This window comes from Agelaius tricolor, unplaced genomic scaffold (genome assembly GCF_023055355.1).
Source record: "Agelaius tricolor isolate 1412-34295 unplaced genomic scaffold, bAgeTri1.0.p SCAF_4, whole genome shotgun sequence".
In the NCBI taxonomy this organism is placed as follows: Eukaryota; Metazoa; Chordata; class Aves; order Passeriformes; family Icteridae; genus Agelaius; species Agelaius tricolor.
In genome coordinates, this window is record NW_027269264.1 from 50,293,891 (window position 1) to 50,313,283 (window position 19,393).

Below are 19,393 nucleotides of genomic sequence, written 5' to 3' on the forward strand. Positions count from 1 at the left end.
GAAGAATGTCTGTGCATCTGCATTACTGCCAAGTATCACAAAATCCTGCTAACGCCTCCTTCCATTACTACCACACTGTCTTCTTTCCCAGGATCTAATTTTGAACACAAGGCAAAATGGGAGGGCCACAAACACTGAAGAGAGCAAAAGACAGAACAGGCAGGCTTAGAAATAAAAGTAGAGAGGTTTATGTAGGTGTGGCATTTGAACTGGGGGGGTTTTGTGTGTCTGAAAGGGAGGTGGATCTGAACTGAGGGAAGGGTGCCAAGATGTGCCAATAAAAAAAGTCGGGGTGTTGCAGAAAAAGAGGAAGGACAAAGACAAAGATACAGTGCCACAGTCAGTACAGCAGCTGGCACCCAGAGCTAGGGAGTGTGAAAGGGAGTACTGGAGTTCTGTGGAAAGAAACAGCAGGGATTACTGAAAGCTCAGTGTATTACTTGCTACACTGGAAATTTCTGTTCCTGTTGTCCTGATTTTCCATTTGACATGGCAGTTGTCTGTTTTACCTGGAAGGAGAAAACAAAACATTTACAATTTCTTTTAGCCCTCTTCTTAGGAAACTAAAAACGCAGTGATTATCTGGAAAGATGAATGTGTTGTACTTTACACAGCTTATCCATTAAACTGTGGAGCACTGTCATCGCATGTAACTACACTTTCTATTATTTAATGTTAAGATGCTCTGACACGGTTCCTGCTCCTATGCTTATTTTGGTATCTCAGATATTTCCAATGGATGCTTCTTGTTGTTCAAAAGTAGTTATTTCTAATCACTCTTCTAATGCTATGTGTTGCAGCCTGCTGGTTTAATAAAGAAAAAAAGAAGAGGGGACAAAAGCCCCTAAGATAAATGCAACTTTGTTTTTTCTAGGATATCATTCATTGACTTGGCTGGCAGTGAAAGAGCAGCTGATGCCAAAGAAAAGGATCGACAAACAAAAATGGAAGGAGCAGAAATAAACCAAAGTCTTTTGGCAGTAAGCTACTGTTATGTCTGGGGAAAGTTTTGTATTTAATTACTAGCATGTGTTTTAGAATAAAAATGAACCACAGAATAATGTATGCATGTATTCCATGGAGAGGAAAAACTAACCAAGGTACTAAGTGTGTTCAGTTTAATATGTTGCATGACCAAAAAACAATTTAAGAAGGAAGAGATATCCCTATAAAAATTAAATATTTTTAATCCATTCTTACTGCCAGACTGGTAAGATAGCATGGACAATGTTAGGTGTAGTATAAGTGTCCCACATTTAATATAGAATGTTTTGTCCCTTCTAAAGAATACTGGCTTGGAATTGCGATGTTTGTTTCATGAAAGCACATCTGTTCCTGCCAGTTATTTTTGCCACTTAGGCTTCTCTTTCAAATCAAGAATAAAGGACTTAAGAGCACAAAAACGATCAATTTATGTGTGGGGAGAAAAGAACAGGAAGAAATGCACTCCTGAGGCAAACTGTCTTTTTAAGTGTCCTTAGTCAGGCAAAGAGGGGCAAAGGAGCAGAAAAAATGCCATCTAAGATAAAGCAGAAGTGCCTGTAAGTGTAAATGCTGCAGAAAGGTTTGCACCTCCTCTAATGCAAACAAGCAGGGCTCAGTGGTGACTGGGGGCTTCTCTGAGCCAGGCTGAAGGTGATTCAGGTTCCAGGGTAGGAGCCAGCAGTGCAGAAGTTTGTACCTCTTAGTGTGTTGTAAATAGGAGGTAGCTTGCTCTGCTTTGGGAATGTAGATGCTCTTTTGCACAGAGGCTCTTCCTGTACTGGAGTATTAGTATTTGTGTTGGGGAGGTGGCCTGTGAAGTGAATGTGTTTCTGTACTTCATGCTTTCTTGAGTATTTGCTGGTGAATAACTGAGTGTCATGGGGAGTTGGTAGCTCTATAGAAAGAAGTCTGATCTTGAAGGTCTGCTCCAGCCTAAACAATTCTGTGATTCCCCAGAATCCTAAGCCCATGAAATTCTTTTAAAAGAAACGGTAAAATCAGAGTCTGTACATTTTTGGTATTGTGTGAAACTAAGAAGATACCTGGAAATCTACAAGTTGTGACTGAATTAAATATAAAAAGCAGCTTTGGGTAAATCTTTGTAACCTGCAGCCTGTAAAACCTAGCTCTGGCCTCAATGATCATAACACTCTCTTCAGACCTTTTAACCCATGAAATCTCAAGTCTGCTGCTGGTTTGAATATTCATGTTGTTTTCAAGTGGAAAACTTTCAGACACTGCAGCTATGAGAGCACAATAACGAATTTCAATAGTTTAATCTCTTACTTGTTACAGGTGCAGTTTTTGATAAAACACGGGGAAAGTGAGAATAAGTGTCATTTTCAGTGGGAGTTTGTAAAATGTAGAAAGGCTGTAAATGCTTCATGGCAGTGTCACCATGACAATACTGTAATCTGCTATCTTGAGAAGAAAGAAAATAAGAGAGGTAGCTCAAAAAGCTCTGTCCTTTGGGTACACCTGCTCTGCAAGCTGCAGCATAGTCTAGGCTACACCCAGTCTGGCTTCAGACTAGCTAGATGTAGTGCAGGCAGCAGCTCTGTGTAGCTCCATGTGTGCTCAATGTGTGTGCTTGCCCCTTGCATCTGGTGCTGCCCATGGAGCCATCAGGCAGGGCACAAATTGACCTTGCAAGGGACAGCACATAGTAAGAGACAAAGTGACACAGGATCTGGGTATGCTTGGTTTGATGTTGTTCAGATCCTTGCCAGTGCACGACTGATCTGTTTTCCCCTTCTGCTTTTTCTTTCTTTTGGTAGCTAAAGGAATGCATTCGGGCGTTGGATCAGGAACAAGTGCATACTCCTTTCCGGCAAAGCAAATTAACTCTGGTAAGATGAGCAGAAAGGCAAGAGGAGAGGTTTCCCTGCTGAGGACAAAAATAAACAAAAAATCAAATAAATAAATAAATAGATGGCATAGTTCAGTAGCTACTTCCTCTCTTGAGGAAGAGAGGAAATGCATAGCTTTTGTAAATTTTAAATTTAAAGGTAATCACAGAATTAAAGTTAACTGCAAATTTCCTCCAGCCAACAATGGGGACTGGCATGGGAAAAAAAGAAACAAGCCAAGAGCTGAAACCAAACAAAACCCCATACACCACCATCCAGACTCATACAGAGTTACCATCCATCTCCCCATAGTCTGAAAACAATTTTGCATCTTCTATTCAGTTACTGTCCTGGGTGCTTTCATCAACAGTTCTTTACTTCAGCTGTATCTTTTGCTTTATTCCTCAAACCATATTAGCACCCTTGCAGCATCTGGAACAAGGGCTTGTTTAGAGCCCTAATTAATACTTGCATTCATTTTAAACTATAAACAAATAAAGGCAAGAAAAACTGAGACAAGAGGACTACATTTATCAAAAAAATTAAAAAGCCACTACAAAAATTCAACTCATGTTGAATTTCTTCTGTAGATGTTAATTTACAGGATGTGCAGGAGGCATGAACTGCTAAGAACCCAATTTCTTTTTCCTTCAAACCTTAGGTGCTGAAAGACTCTTTCATTGGCAATTCCAAGACATGTATGATAGCCAATGTTTCACCGAGCAACCTAGCTGCAGAGCACACCCTGAACACTCTGCGATATGCTGACAGGTAGGAGGTGAAACTCAGTTCTTGCCAGGGTGAAAATCACAAAGTAAAAAGCAATGTGTGATGTCTGCCATTACATTTTGTTATAGTTGAATTGAAAATGTCAATTTAGGCAAGAAACAGAATCTTTAAAAAGCTAATAAAATCGTTACTTATTCCAACTCTTATATTTTGTCTTAAATTCTTTTGGGTCTTGTATGTACTTTCTGATGGCCACTTTCAGTGATGAAAACATCACTGTGTGCCCTGTAACTGCAGGATTACTGACCTTAGCAATCAAAAGTTTTAGTTTAGTTTTGTATTTTGATTCTACTTAGAATGTGTGCAAGGCCTTCACCCTCCCTCCTACAGAGCAGGAAGTAAATTACAAGCTGTGCAGTGCTGGTCTTAAAAGGACAAGGGACAACTTGAGGGGCAAGAGGAGTAGAGGGAGCAGCTGAGGGTCAGGGTGGTAGGGGGAAGGGTGATACCAGTCAATCATCTCTTCCAGCTGTACTGCTGAGTCTGATCCAGGAGCAGTGCAGCCCTGTGCACATCACCTGAGCTATGAAGCCCCACTGCAACTACTTCAAAAGTCCTGCTTTGAGCCTTGCGGGACTCTGTGATGTGCTGTGGAGAACACCAGCTGGTTCTGCTGCATTATAATGTGTGGAAATGCACTTGCACTGAAACTGAGGCCATTTCCATTCACTTGACCCATTATGCACTGCTCAAGGAACAGCTTAAAAAGACTGCTATAGATTTTTCGAAAAGTCCAGGAATTTTAGCAGAAGAGTTTTGATACCTGTGAAGATCACAGACAGAAAACAAACCACAATGTTGAATTCAATATTTAGTCTTAGTATGTGAAAGCATTAATTTGTTTTGAAGATACTGTTATTTATCTGAAAGCATGACATCTTCTAAATCCAGCCTCTTTTTTACAGGGTCAAAGAGCTGAAGAAAGGGATTAGATACCCTGCCCCTGTCACAAAAAGGCGACGCAAAGCTGGAACTGTATCTCCAAGGCATATCCCAGGCTCTCCCTTTTTGCCACCTGGGGAAAAGAGCTCTCCAAAGAAAGTGAAGCTAGGCCTACAGCATCCCTCAAGTGCTGCAAAACCAAAGGCATATCCTGCAACACTCCAGCCACCTGGTGTCCCTCTTACCTCTACCCCCAAGGGAACTGGCAAAGGACATGCCTACATAGAAGAAACCAGCACTCCCTGCTTCCACCACACCACCCCAGTTAAGGGAGTCCTAGAAATAACACATCCCCTGAAGAAAAGTTATCTATCCCCCCTCCCTGAAAAGAGCTCCTCGGTGGAGGATTTCATTTCCACAGAAGAGAGTGGCCAGCAAGACAAGTATATGCAAAACAGAACACCTGTCCAGTGCCTGAAAGTTCAGACAGTGCAACCTCTTCAGAAACAATTTGTTCCTAATGACAATAATTCCTCTGGAGATGGCAATCTCCAAAGCGAACAGGAATGGGGAAATACTTTTCCTAAACAGTCTGTTGAAGCGTGGACATATCTGCCTCCCTATCAGAAGGAAAGGGAAGAGCATTTACGTCTTTATCACCAGCAGTTTCAGCAACCCCCTATTCTAAAGCAAAAGTTGAACTATCAACCCCTTGAGAGGTTTTTAATGCAGTACAAGCCCGAGGAGATTCAATTGAAGCAGGAGCTGAGCCTACCTCCAACTGAAGGGCAGAGCAAAGAGTGGATACAGCAGGAAGATCTGGATGACAGTGATTTCAGTGAAGATTCTTTCTCACCTGTCTGTAGTCAAAAGAGTGTGAAAAGAGGAAATAGCAGCAAATCCAGTCAACATTCATTTTTCCTTCATGAAAGAGAGCAAGGAACCGAAGAAGAGCAAAAAGGCCAAAAGCGGCAGGATTTATTTTTTAAATATTCAATAGCCACGGAAGAGCGTGGATTAGATGACAGCTGGGATTGTAGTGAGGGTCGCTCAGCAGTAGAGGAACCCATTAAAAATGCAGGCTGCAGCAAAACTCCTGCAGACTGGAACTATGACTTAGCTGAATTCCCTCCAAGCAATACTGCAGAAAAACCCTACTGCCTGCAGGAAGATCCTGCTTGCACCTGGAGAAATGGCAAGGATTTCCTAGCTGATCACAAAGAGTTCAAGTCCAAACACAGACGTATTGTTTACTCCAGTGAAGCCACCTTAACTCCAGAAACGGATGCTTCAACTCCGTGTGTATCTCCTGTACTGAAATCAGGAACTCCAGAGTGCAAAGAATTTGATCCTCAGCATGAGGAGAAGGAAGAATCCACTTTGGCTAAAAAGGCTACCCTTGTAGGAGGAGGCGTAAATTGGAAAGCTCAAAAAAATGGAGTCAGCCACTCCGTTTCATCCAGTTCCTCAGACTTCACCTCCGAGCTCATGACCCCACTCCGGGTGTCACCTCTTGATGGTGAGGACACAACTGAAACAGAGAAAGCGACTTCCAACCAAGAGCAGCCCCACGGCGAGAAGCAGGTGCCGGACAGTGACGCCCAGAGCAGGTTTGAGGAGGAGGACTGGCAGTGCACCAGGAGCAGATCCATGACCGACAGCATGCTGGAGCTGGCAGAGCAGCCCGGCCATGGGGAAAGGCTCTGTGCCCTGCTGGGCTCCTCTCAAGCCACAAACAAGAAGCTCCCACCCACCTGTGGTCGTGTGAAGCCGTGCTGCTGCCACCTGCGATCAGTTTTATCCAAGCAGGGAGTCCGGCGCAGTTTGTTTGTTGAACGTGACCTGGCAGAAACATCCACAGCTGGATCCACAGCTGGATCTGCCGTTCCCGGGCCAGAGACCCCCTCTCGGGAGAGCAGCCGGCTGCAGCAGCCCAAGCCAGGACTGAGGAATGAGGATCTCACCCATTTTGAAGACCCTGCCAAGTCATCGTTCGGCAGTGAGGAGACAGGGTTGCTAAAAAACAAGCCAAAGCAGAGTATTTTTACACAGGAGACTTTTGCTGCAGATGCAGGATTTGCAACCAAAGATAATAAGCCAATAGCAAATGCAAAATGCCCCTCACAGGTGTCCAGCAGCTGTTCTCCAAGTGCTGCATCAGAGATGGGGAAGTGGCAGAAGGAAGCCCTAGAAAAGGCACAGTAAGTCTTGCTCATCATGAAGTTTGTAGTGAAGCTTAGAAAATCTGGACATGTGATACATTGGCCTTTTTTTTGTATGTCATACTTCTATGTACTTAAAAAAACAATGGTTAATCATTCTATTAAATAATTATAAGATTCATCATAATTTATAGTAATTATCTTAAAAATATATGGTTGCTTTTATTTAGTGATATTTTAAAATCTCACAGGAAGCCAATTATTATATTGTTCTAGGATAATGCTAGACAAATAAATACTATAATACAAACTGCAGTTCTCAGTAATTAAATGGCTTACTGTAAGCTGTAAAGTACCTAAAACATATCAAAACCTTCCATCAAGAATCAGGTTATAGCTGTTCCATCAATGAAAAGAAAAGCTGCTAGGGCAGCTGAACAGTCACTGAAGATGTAGATGCAAAGCTTCTGAGTACTCTGAGCTGCCATTGTCAGCTCCCAGGGACTGGGCTGCATTCCCTTGACTGAAAATACCTTGTTGGTCAGTGAAACTTGCTCAGAGGAATCAACAGCAGCACTGTCTTCCTGCTCAGCCTGTTTCTCACTGGAATTACAGACTCATGGCCATAAGCCATTTCACCTATTAATTAGACAATTGTTGTGCTCCTTGATTCTCCTACAGTGAAAAGCAGTTGTGTGCTGCCTGTGCTAAAGAAGGGCTGTGGTCACTCCTCTGTGAGCAGCCCTCAGTCACCCAGCTCATCCTGAAGCCCACACCAGTGCAGTCCACTGCACTTCATGGAGCACTGATGTGCCCTTCCTGAGTGCCAGGGACACAGGACAGCAAGGCTTCCTCTGGGGTATTCCTCTTTCTTGAGGCCAGCTGTGATTACAAGCAATGATTACACTACAGGCTGTGTAACCAGTAACAGGCTGTGTTTTTTGTTAAACAGAAAGACTCTAATTCGTGCTCATCAGCAGCAGCTGGATGAACTGGCACACCTGTGCTTCAAAGAGGAGTGCTTGATAAATCAGATGTCAGCAATGGTAAGTGTTTCAAATGATGGTTTTGGTGGCTGTTGAGCCTGCATAAATTAATCTTAGACATGATTGACTTGAATTGGTGATGGGCTGTTCCTTTTCAGTTCAAGCCCTTCTCCAAGGCCTGTCTTAGTCCTGGGAGAGCCTCTCATTTTCAGTGCCTGCTGTGTTTGCCAGTCTCCACTCTCACAGGACCTTGGGGAGCAGGAGATGGATGGCCAACCCTGAAGCCCTTGTCTCTGATAAGAGAGCCTTCCCTTATCTCACATCAAGGGGCAGACTGTACCAGACAGGCCATCTGTCCCTGTGATGTTTTAGTTCTTACAGGCTGGGACAAGTAAGCAATCCCACAGAACAGAGCACACCCCTAGGGCAGGACATTGGTGGGATTTGGCTCTTCCCTCTGGGAGCCTCTTTGCCTCTCACACTGCAGGTGTGCCAACAGCCTGGGCCTCGCTTACTCCAGTGTTCTGACCACTGTGGCTTGTGCCTCACATGCTCTTGGCTTTGATTACTCAAGTGTTTCTTGGCTTGTCTTTGCCTCAGATGACAGTGGTGTACTCTAGACCTAAAAACTGGCACCTGCATGGCCCCACTGCTAGCTAGGCAATCCCAGTTCTCTGCTTCTCCCGTACCCCAACAGATGCCTGTCACACCTATGTGAAAATCCAGACTATGAACATTTTCCAGTGAGAACTCCTGCCTTCCCAGTTCCCTCAGCTTCTCAGTAAAGCCAAGTTCCATTGGTGCATTGCATTATCAAACCATTTCAATTCCTGTCACAGTTCAGATCTGAAGTACAGGGACTCTTCCCTCAGGGACTTTGGAGTGAGGCAACCATGTGGCTTATTCTCTGTGATTTCAAACTGCATATGCTGTTTTACAGATAACATACAGTTCACCAAGCAGCACAGGAGACATAAACTGTATTAGTTTTGTGGCAGACAATGCAGTGAAACAAAGCTATCTTTCTTAATTTTTTTTAATCTTCTGAGATTGTTCTTCTTAAATCTGTTAGTCACTGGACACCAGCTCTCCCCCTGCATTTATTTGCCCCTTGCAGCAAGCAGTAATTTTCTGGCTAGCAGAATTTTTACAAGCTTGCCAGGCCTTCCCAGCAGTGTGTGAATAACATACCCTGTAGTTTTATTTCACAGCATGACCTTTTTTGGGTAATGAAATGTGCTTGGGCTTCATGCATCAGCTTCTCTCCTTCCATTTGCAGATGGTTTCAACTTCTCCAGCCATGAAACTTTGGCTGCAGGAGAAACTCCTGCCAAGATCAGACACACACTGAACAAAGCAATATTTAAAGTGCTTAAGAAAAATATGCCACAGCAGCTGGGCTAGTCTTCATCGCTGTCCTGATTTCCCTGCAGGACAGAGATGCAGTGCAGGAGATACAGCTGGAGTACTGCCAAATAAGCTTTTGCGTGATTGATTTTCATACACAGCAGCTGAATTTCCCAGCCCTGGGGAACCTGACACCTCCCAGCTTCTCAGGCACAGACCTATGAACAAAGGCACCAAACTACTCTCAGCTGGAGAGCAGAGCACGTCCAAGTGCCCCCTTACTAATACAAGCCCTACTTAAAAAAGGATGAAAACTACAGTTTTTGTCATGGTCCCATAATGGTTTTTATCCATGTGGCTATGAAAGGTAGAGTTCCCTGGGCTGAGGCTGGGTGTGGTGCTAGTATTGCTCTGGCAGACCTGCAGCCATGGCCCCATGACCTGATGGGACATAAATCCCTTGCATCTCTCAATATTGGGCTATAATGTCTGATCCATAGTGGCCTAACTCACCATTTATTTTCATAATTGACAAATCCAACATAAGAGGTGTCAGGAACAGAGTTCAGTACATGGTAAAACCAGATGACCAGTCCTGGTACCAAACCTTTGAAAAGCTAACCAGAGTAGAAGACAGACAGCAGCTGCTTTATTTTTATTTTTAAGCAACACATGAGCTGTAATTTCACTAACAGATAAAACTACCAGAGTCAGTGAACCTTGGTATTTAGAGGCACTGACCTTTGTCTGTGAAGGCTGTGACTTAATAAGGAAATGCTGATTTAATCTACTAATATGCAGAACGCTTTTATATTCTGCTGCGGTGTAAAAAATACTCTGATTTTTTCAACCTACTGATACTGTTCCCTACTGTTTCCTTGTGCCTTCCTTGCCAGGATTTTCAGAATTTCATGGCCATGCTGGATGAAATCTTGGTGCTGAAGTCAAAGTGTGTCCAAACAATGCGAGCCCAGCTTCAGCTCTGTTCAGCCTCCCCTGGCACTGACAAATCACTGCAAACACGTCCACCCGTTTAGACCTTCTTTGCCTGCACATGCACTGGAGCAGCTACAGGAAACGCCAGCCAGCACTTTGCTACACCTGGTGCTGCAGAGCGTGGGTGGTAGGGGATAGTTTTTGGTTTGATGTTTGTGACTAGCATGTGTTTTATATAAGAGTGGAGCGAATTCTGAGTAAATGAGAGATGACTAATTGGCACCATAAGCTTTGTATTTCATTAATACCAGTAAGCCACATTCTGAACAGTAACAATTCAGCAGCCTTTAAATATCTCACCAAGTAGCAGTCAAGTCGTGTTAATGTATCATAGCAGCGTCTCACATCTTAAAGGCAATCCTGTGATGCCAAGTAAGGGAAACAACTTTGAAGCCAGAAACAGGTCAGAACAGAAATGCTCAAAAGCTACCCAGAAAAGTCTTTGCAAACAAAAGCCAGGAAAGACAGAGGAGCCAGGGGTTGTTACACTAAGGTGTCTAGACCTTAAGTATTTGGAAGTCAAGGCAGGATGTGAAGTGCTGTCAGTTTCAGAAGAAGGAAACCTATCGTTGACTTAATGCTTGGGATGAACCCTCCAGAGCTCCTGAAAGAGGTGGCTTTAACTTATGGGTAACGAGTGGTTTAGCAGGGACTTCCTACCAAAGATTCCATCTGGCATGTTAATAAGCACATGGGTTTCATGCTGCTGCCCAGAGGAAGATGCCAGCAGCTGTACCTGCAGCACACCACATCCAGTGCCTGCTCTGAGCAGAGCTGAACAGATTTCTCACATGAAAACAGGGTCTGCTTGGAGGCACTGGCCTTCCAGAAGCTGCTGACAGCACTGTCATGTGAAACTGGTATTTGAATCAAGGGCTATGGAGCCATCAGCTGGAGCCCTGCAGAAGCCCTGGTGCTGCAAGCATTGCTTCTGAACCACAAAGCCAGTCCACTTGCTTTGAAGGCACAAGTGACCTTGAGACATACTTGCTGTGTGTGCACTCCCACTCCAAAATTAGGGCTGTCGCAGCACATTCACCCATCTCTGTGTCTCCTCAGTAATGCCTGTAGTAGCTCATTCAAAGCCTGCTCAGTAGCCAGAAATGCCAAGGGGAATGGAACACTGCTGTTTGACCAGCTGTGGGTTTTGCTGCCTGCCTGCACAGCCTCCCTGAGGAGCCCGGGTTGGGCTGAGCAGCAGGACAGTAATCACAGTGACGCTCTGGGATGCATATTTGGTGCAAACACTCCCAGGAATGTCACCCAGCGTAGGCCTGGGGAACAGAAGCAAATCCCTGATCACTGCCCTAGCTGTTGAGTTGTTTTTAGCACTGGTTAGTCTCCATCTTGCAGCTGAGACTGGATTCCTCTGTGGAGAAGAGAGCAGAGTTTCTCTGGGGTCTGAGGTTATGCCTCTCAAAACAGTTCCTGTGTCCTGGTCACAGACCAGCAGCAAGGCACCTGAACCTGGGTCAGAAGCCTCCCTCACTCACCCAGGGCTGTGAGGCATCCAGGAGCAAAACTCTTGGTATTTCTGCATGGCACAGAGCAGTGGTGCCTGACAGCCACCAGAGAGCTGTAGAGCAGTGGGAGATCAGCACTCTGCTAAAACCACTCAGGGAGGAACAAGTGTTTAAAACCACCAATACCCTCCACTTCCTGGGGTCAAGGAGAGCTTTCCTGTGAGTAAGGTGAGGGGAATACAGGGCAGCTGGGCAGTCCTCCTGATAGCATAAAATAAATGTGGGCACTTAGTTTCCCCGGCATGTTCTCAGCAAGCATGCAGCAAACACTGCTGTCAGGGAGCAGCTGAGGAGTTTGGCGAGTCTATTTGAAACCAAAGAAGAGGTCAGACTGTAGGATGTGTGCACAGGTCACAGGCAAATGTGATGCCCAGTCAGAAACAGTGCAAGGGAGGAAAATTTTCCCTCCACGTATTCTGACATTTGGGAAATGAGTGTTGGTTGATCACTCTTTCAGGTTTTTAAAAAGCAGCTGAGCAAAGTATATTCACAGGCATTTAGTGTGTCTTACAGAAGCTGGCTATTCCTAAGCAACACACAAGAATCATTTGCACAACCCACAGTGCCATGTCCTAACCTCGGAATCTGCAGGCACAGTTGTGACAAGACAGATGAGTGGCCAAAAATTTCTGTGAGTAGAGGAGATGTGAGTTAAGTCAGCAGCCAGATTGGAGCCACCTGTGAATCCCATCTAATCTACTGTGAAAAAAGCAAATCTGGCAGATCTGAGCCCCAGCAGCAATTCCCAGAGCAGGAACTATCTGCTCCCTCGAGGAACAGCCAGGGACGCTGAGAAACAACAAATAATCAAAACAACAACCACACACAATTTTCCAATGTCTGATACAATCTTTTTTTCTTAAATGTGTTATCCAGCCAATCCACATGACTATACCTTCTTAAATATTTTATTATGTCTGTTCTCCAAATTTTATTTTCTCTACTGAAGGTGAGATTTGACAAAAATAAAATAAAGCATCTGGCTGTGAAAAGCAGCCCATCCTTGGCAATAACAGGGACATTGCTGCACGCCCCAAAGATACCAACAATGGGTTCCTCATGTGCAACAGAAACTATCCAGCTGTTGTCAGAAATGGTAACATTTTTCTCTCCCCTTTGAGGTTTATTACCTAGTTGCTGCTTTAATTCTTGTGTGAAAATGTGCTAAATGAACATTTTAAGTGTCATCCCCTTCCTACTGTTTATATTTCACTGACAACTGCTACAAAAGGTTTTCACTTCAACTTGAACATGCATTCAAGTGTCATAAAAGCAATCTGAGATTTAGAGAGCTTGGCCATGTACCATCAAATAAACACGGAACTAAAATGGATTCACTTTTATATTCAGATGCAACAATGACTATTAATGCTTATTAGCAAAGGCTTGATACTTTATTTCAATAATTGACAGAATTTAAAATAAAATTCAGTTTGCTACAGAACTCTGGTGAAAATCATTTTAGGTAAACATCATCAAAATGTCCATTCGATTGACTGCAAAAGATTAAGTGGGGCTGGAAATCTGTACAGGGATTTTCACAGGGCCTGTTGGTGTGGAAAGTTTCGGGTGCCCTGACCCACAGCTGGACTGACCGTTCCTGGCCTGGAGAGCAGCCACAGAACGCTGTTGACACGGGCTCTGTGCTCCAGCAGATCCACGGCAGGAGCCACGATGCCGGGCAAGAAAAGCCCTGGGGCAGCCCGACTGCAGGATGAGGAGCCCTCGGCTGCCATGGGGGTGAAGGGTGGCTCTGCAGTACCAGAGCCATCTCCAGGCTGCTGCTGTCCAGAACCAGGAGGAGGCAGCTCAAAGATGCTCTCCTTGAAAGCACAACCACCAGCTTAGGCACTGTCTCTACACTTCTTACCAGCCTTCCCGCCCAGGCACACAGATCTCAGACGGAACTCTGACAAAGGCACAGCAGGGACATAAATCAGTGTGACCTGACAGCCTAAGGAAAAGCTCCAAAGTCGTGTGACTGGGGATGCAGCCAACCTTCTCAGCAGCCAGCAGCAGGGCAGAGCCCAGCCTTGCTCCAGTCAGCAGGACCTCCCCCAGCCACAATGAACTGTGCCTGGACAGTACCAGATTAACAAGTGCTGCACAGCACCCTGAACATTCAACTCTGGTCACACAGGGGCTCTTGTTACACATTCATTCAGCAGTTCCTCTTGTCTAAGCCACCCCCTTAACCCCTCACTCTGGTATTTTCTTCTCTGAGATGCCAACATAGCAATACCCTTCATGCCTTCAGCCACCCAAGGATTTAAACCCAGAAACATCACTGCCAAAGCAAGAGTAGCATGACCAGGGTAGACTTGGGTGGGCATGGGTCTCTGAAATAAGACCTTGCATCTTCACAGCTGCCACCTCCTGTATTCACCTCCCCAAGAGCTCAGACAGCCGAGTGATTATTCTGTGGGGTTAAGAGCCAGACCTTGGAGGGGAACTGTGAAAAAAAAAAAAAAACAAACCCACACACTAATACAATCAGAGATAATTTTATTCAGAGGTTTGGTCTAAATAGCTGTTTCTTTGCTGGCAAAGACTTCTTGCCCCTTCCAGACTGTCTGGTACCAGATGGGGATCGCTGGGGTAGCAATTCTGAGAAACCCAGAACGAGCAACACAACCAAATGCTCTCAGCAGTGATGGCAAAGCAGTTTGAATTTTGTTTTCAAGGTTTTTCAAATAATCAGGAACCCCATTTCCTCACTTCACTGTTGCATTTCTCGCCTGGGAAGGAAGAAAAGCTGTGCATTACCTGCACTCACAGAGGCAGCAGCTGCTGTCCCACCAGCTGCTCAATGTCCTTCTTAGACAATCTTTATTTCAGCTCCACCACCAGAAAATGGTGAAGGTCAACACTACGAGGTATGTGCAAGGCAACCTGCCCTGCTCCTCCTCATCATCCCTCTCCACATCTCCTAGATACTTGCCAGCAGATCCCCGTCTTGCATCATTTTAAGTAAACATTTAATTCACACAGTTGCGCACCCCACAGAGAATTCCATGAGTGCACACTGGGCCTAAATTGGATGTTTTGGTCATAGAGAGTTAACAACATAATGGAGACAAATGCCATCCCCTTTGGAGTCCTGGTGAGGTGAAACCTCCTACTGAAAAACCTACACTGGTGCAATGGGCTGAGACATTTTGCCCTCCAGCAGGCTGATGCTCCAGTTCCAGGCTCTAACGTGAGTTTGGATCCCTAGGCTGAGGTTTTGCCACAAAACAGAAATAAGCCACAGAGAAGCAAAGCACCTTCTACCACTGCAGCTGCAGCCCAGAGACCTCTGGTTGTTCACTCAACAATGTTCACACATGCCCACAGGAGCTGGCAGCACCTGGGTGGGGAGGATCCAGCAAGGTCCCCGTTTGCTGAAGCCAAAGAGCATGAGAGATGGGAACCATGACACTGGGAGTTATATTTCAGGGTTTTATTAGTTGTTCTTCTGCAGAATCAAAATATTTAGCAAATTAGAGATTCCTCAAGACTGCTGATATTTCATGTATTTAGGACTTGATCAATGTACAACGTAATACTTTGAACTAACAAAAACAACCCCAAACCTGATTTGTAGTACTAGATATTATTATGTAATTCTATAGCAGTGTGAAAAATGGAACTAATGCAGTGAGTATATTTGTTTTAAAGAAAGTGCTTGAAAGAAATCTCCTGCATCACACTGTGTATTATTTAAAACAAAAAGATTAACTGACTTTCTAGGAGGGCATTGTCTTAAATATCCTACAAGCCTGGGGGATTTACAATACTGAGCCCCAGCTCTCTGCCTTCAGGTTCAAGAACCAACACAAGTTGCAGGTCTGGGTTGAGTTCACAGCTTACCTGCTTCAAGGGAACCTACCACTCAGCACTGGACACTCATGTCTGGCAAAAGTGTTGGATGCATGGGTAAAAACCAAAAACCAAGAGGACAAAAAAAACCCAAGGTTCTCTCTTTATGCATAGTGACAGTTTCTGAACCAGTGTTTTACTAAGTTACAGACTAACTTTCAACCAAAAAATAAAATTCCATTGCACTAAAGGTCAAATTTAACCAGGTAATCTGGACTGTGACACAGTCAAGTAATTCCGTACAAGCAGACAAGACACCATGAAAGCAGCTTCAAAGAACCAAAGCATCCTAATTTCAGAACCAACTTAATATTCTTCTGTCCAACTCCAGTGCAACAATGAGGGGGGAACCACTCCATCTCTACCTATGTACAATTCCAGTCGAGGCTGGGCAGTCTCAACTTTCCGTGGCCAAGCTGGAAAAAGGAAACTTAGGAAAGGACACTTTAAAATTTAATTTAAGAATGAAAGTTGGCCCTCAGTGGAAAGAGAAATGCTGGAGTGATGCACGCAGGCAGGCTTGCTCAGACACTCTCCCTTGTATGCAAAAAGCTGGACTCCTTCCGCTGAGAGCAAGTCACACTGGATGTGAAGGTGGCGGGGCTTGTCCTGCTCCATTGCACGCCAAGAATCCAGGAATGTGTCTTCAGCTGGCTCCTGCACGGGCCATTAGATCTTCCAAAGCATTGTGTTGGTCGTTGTTGTGTAATAATAAGACCTCCTTAATGTCTTTGAGTTCAAAGCCCATTTCTTTAAATTGACTCATTAATTGGAGAAGTTCTGTGATCTGAAAGACAGACAGCCTGTTATTTGCAAGAGAAAAGCAGATGGCTCAGTGCTTGGTGGAGGTGTAGCACAGAGCCTGTCTTCAGCAGCTGAGCATGCCATGATTGTGGATTCCTCCTCCCCAAGCACAGCCCATTCCAGCTCTGTGGGGGAGAAAGTCTGCTCACACCTGAGCCACCAGAGATCCAGGCACAGCAGCCCACAGGGACCTTCAGTCCCCTGTTTGCTGTCCTTAACTTCCAAACCCCTCTTCAACCAGGGCGCCAAAGCTCAGCCTGCCATGGTGCGTCTCTGTCTCTCTTAGAAGTTAATTTATCAACCTGGCCCAATGTGGGATCCCAAAAATGCTGATTAATGGCACCCAGCTGCCCCATCCAGCAGCTCCTGCTGCACCTGATTTTTTTTAAAGTTACTTGGACTTCAGGAACAGTGCCGTAGCCCTTGCCATCAATTGGCTTCTAAGATCTAGGGCAAAGCTGGGGGATTAGCACACTCTACTGTGTGCATACAATATTTACAACACTAACTGTGAATCCTCCCTGAGCTTTGAAGAATAAGATGGCAAGTAGTGAGTCAGCTGATCACTTTCATGAACCCTCTGCCATTTACAGTGCATCTGAGCCACTCCATGAGAAGGAAATATCCCAAACAAGCAAGCAGTTTGAAATGGGCAATCAGAAGATTAGCAATTTCCAATTCTGGGGCTGAGCCAATAGCAAATGGGTTTCTCAAACTCAGTTACTTTCCATCCTTGCACTGCTATTGCTCTGTTTATAAGATTATCACTTGTCCAAGGAAGGCAGGAAGGCATATATCTAGGTTTGAGGGGGTTGGGTTGCACCTCTAAAGACTTCATGTAATAACTTGTCACACAATAGGATGGCAGACTTTAAAAGATCCTCCTGTCCTCTGCCCTTGCTACTTGCTCCTGCTGTACCTTTGGTGCTGGTAAAGCAGCCAGACAATGAACCAGACCCCAACACATCCATTTTCTAGCTCCAGAGCAAGCCCTAACCCAATTTGCTAAGCAGCTGGGCAGATGCAGTTGCACAACAGAGAAAATTTATGGCCAGGGCAGGCTGGCAAGGTTTGAAAGGCAATTTGCTGCTGCTGAAGTTAACTGTATCTGTACCAAGCACCTGGCCCACAAGATAACTCTGGGTATTCAAAACAATACGACCACAATAAGCAGGGTCTTAAAAAAATCCTGTACCCATAAAAATGGATGCAAATGAGACTAATGGAATGGCACAGACAAATTCTAATGCTTTAACAATTTTTAGCTTATCAACACAAAGATGTCCTTTGACAGTCAGTTTTGGAAACAAGGCAGCATTACCATGAAAACCAGAATTCATCAGCCAGAGGAACTGCTGCTGGAATTCCCTGTCACAGCATATTTTTCTATTCCTGCACACGTCGCACCCTCACCTTCTCCTCTGAACACTGGTGCATTTCCAAAGCTGCTTCAACAAGAAGTGGATCAAAGCCCTTCTCACAAAGCTGTCCATGTGCAAACAGGTAATCTAAAACCTGTGGGGAATGAAGAAAACAAACTGTGTTTGCAGAGAGGCACTTGCAGCAGGCAGCTGAATGTCACCTTGGTACTTGCGGAGGGGTTGAGCATGATTCTACCCAGCACTTCACCAGGGACAGAGATACAGTCCTTCCTAGCAGAGTTGAGACACTCCTTAGAGAAGAGCTTGTGCAGAGAAAGCAAGACAAACCCTTCTGTCCTACTGTGCTCTCTGACCATCCCCTCAGTTCTAGTCAGAGCAGCCTCAGAAGTGTATCTTTAGCCCTCTGATGGCAGAGCAGAAGTTTCATTTTGTTTTTTATACTACAAGTTTTAAAAATGAAACTGTAGGTCCAGCAGCCAGGACATGTCTACTTTTAGCTTCCTCTCAGCCAGCCACAAAAGCTGATGCAATCTGAGAGCAGTCAGCCTTTGAAGATCAGCTCAGCATATCAGCAAGTGAGCTGCAAATCCCAGGTCATGCACACAGAAACTGCTGCCAAATTTCTTATGCATCATCAGCTTTAAGGGGAAGGGTCAGGTAGGCAATGCTAGGTATGTGAAAGAACCAGCGCTTGCAAGCAGAGCAGGATTTAAAATCGCCCTCCTAAGGGACCTTTTTTTTCCACTTGATAGCTCAGTTCACTCCAGCGCACAGCTTAAGCCACTCTCTGTGTGTAGGGAAAGGGCCAGCAGATCAGTCCCACAAGCAGGAGTCCCTGGGACATGCTCTGTGCAGCACACAGCCTGCTGAGGGCCAGCACAGGAGGCTGGGCCATGTTCTCCCACTTTGAAGTGTTTGTTTGAAGCAGATCCAAGAGCCACGCTTTGCCCAGCAGCGCTTTGTGCCCAGTGACCTGGTTTGAGCAGGCGTTGGAGGCAGCGCTCAAGCAGGAAGGAGCAGCACCAGGACACACAAGTCGGTCAGTGGGGCCCTGCAGGAGCCTGTCAGAGCTGTCTTAGCCCTGCAGGGGCCAATCCCTCCACAAGGAGAGATGTCAGCATTGTAAACCCTCATGCTCAGAACAAAGGAAGGTGGCTGGACTTCTGTCACATGGCTCTTAACATAGTACAGAGCCATGCTAAGCTTCCTTTGGATGTGTTTGTGGCTCTTGGGGAGACACAGAAACTCCCCCCCAGTTTCACATAGAGCAAAGGGCCCATCCCAAACACAGCATGGCTCCAACCCAGCACACAGAGGTGGGGCTGACTCTAGCAATCTCTCACCAGAAATAAGCACAAGCTCTAGGTTGCAACCCCCTATTGGGGTAACAGTATTTACCCCACCCATTCTGCAAACCCAAGACAGCTTCCCAGGAGAACCAGCATGCAATCAAGCATTTCTTTGCACTGCACGAGCTCTTACCTGATCTATGTTCTGTCCCTTCTTCTTCATGGCTTTCAGGACGTTCTCAGGCGAGTAGCCCATGTTGACCACAGTCTCCACACAGTGCCTCTCGCTGGGGGAGAGGCCCTGCTGCAGCTCAGCCGCGAGACCGCCCGGCCACTTCATGCAGCTGCTATTATTGGGCACTTTAGACACTGCAAAGTTTTGGTGTGTTACCTAAGGGAGAAAACCCAGAGGCTGAGGTGATGGTTGTCTTCTGCATCCCCACATCCTGTTTCTGCCTAATGCTGGAACCAGGATACCCCATGTAATTAATTCAAAAGGTTTTCTAGAGTGCCCTTAGGAAGTTACACACTGTGAGGA

General features: G+C 45.3%; 2 protein-coding genes across 6 annotated transcripts in view; one reads left to right on the plus strand and one right to left on the minus strand.

Annotated features, from left to right (window-relative positions):
* Window positions 1-12,921, plus strand: part of KIF24 (kinesin family member 24) — a 29,454-nt gene extending 16,533 nt beyond the window's left edge. Inside the window, exons 9-14 of the mRNA XM_071425718.1 lie at window positions 875-980; window positions 2,763-2,834; window positions 3,496-3,605; window positions 4,529-6,706; window positions 7,620-7,713; window positions 9,897-12,921. Of these exons, the coding sequence (XP_071281819.1) occupies window positions 875-980; window positions 2,763-2,834; window positions 3,496-3,605; window positions 4,529-6,706; window positions 7,620-7,713; window positions 9,897-10,037 (2,701 nt within the window). The 3' untranslated portion in view covers window positions 10,038-12,921. The remainder of the gene's footprint in view (window positions 1-874; window positions 981-2,762; window positions 2,835-3,495; window positions 3,606-4,528; window positions 6,707-7,619; window positions 7,714-9,896) is intronic.
* Window positions 12,922-14,007: 1,086 nt separating this feature from the next.
* UBAP1 (ubiquitin associated protein 1) overlaps window positions 14,008-19,393 on the minus strand; it is a 33,864-nt gene continuing 28,478 nt past the window's right edge. For all 5 annotated transcript variants that reach the window (XM_071425723.1, XM_071425722.1, XM_071425721.1 and 2 more), the window contains exons 6-8: window positions 19,049-19,246; window positions 17,598-17,699; window positions 14,008-16,167 (exon numbers count right to left, since the gene is read on the minus strand). In XM_071425723.1, the coding sequence (XP_071281824.1) occupies window positions 16,027-16,167; window positions 17,598-17,699; window positions 19,049-19,246 (441 nt within the window). In that variant the 3' untranslated portion in view covers window positions 14,008-16,026. The remainder of the gene's footprint in view (window positions 16,168-17,597; window positions 17,700-19,048; window positions 19,247-19,393) is intronic.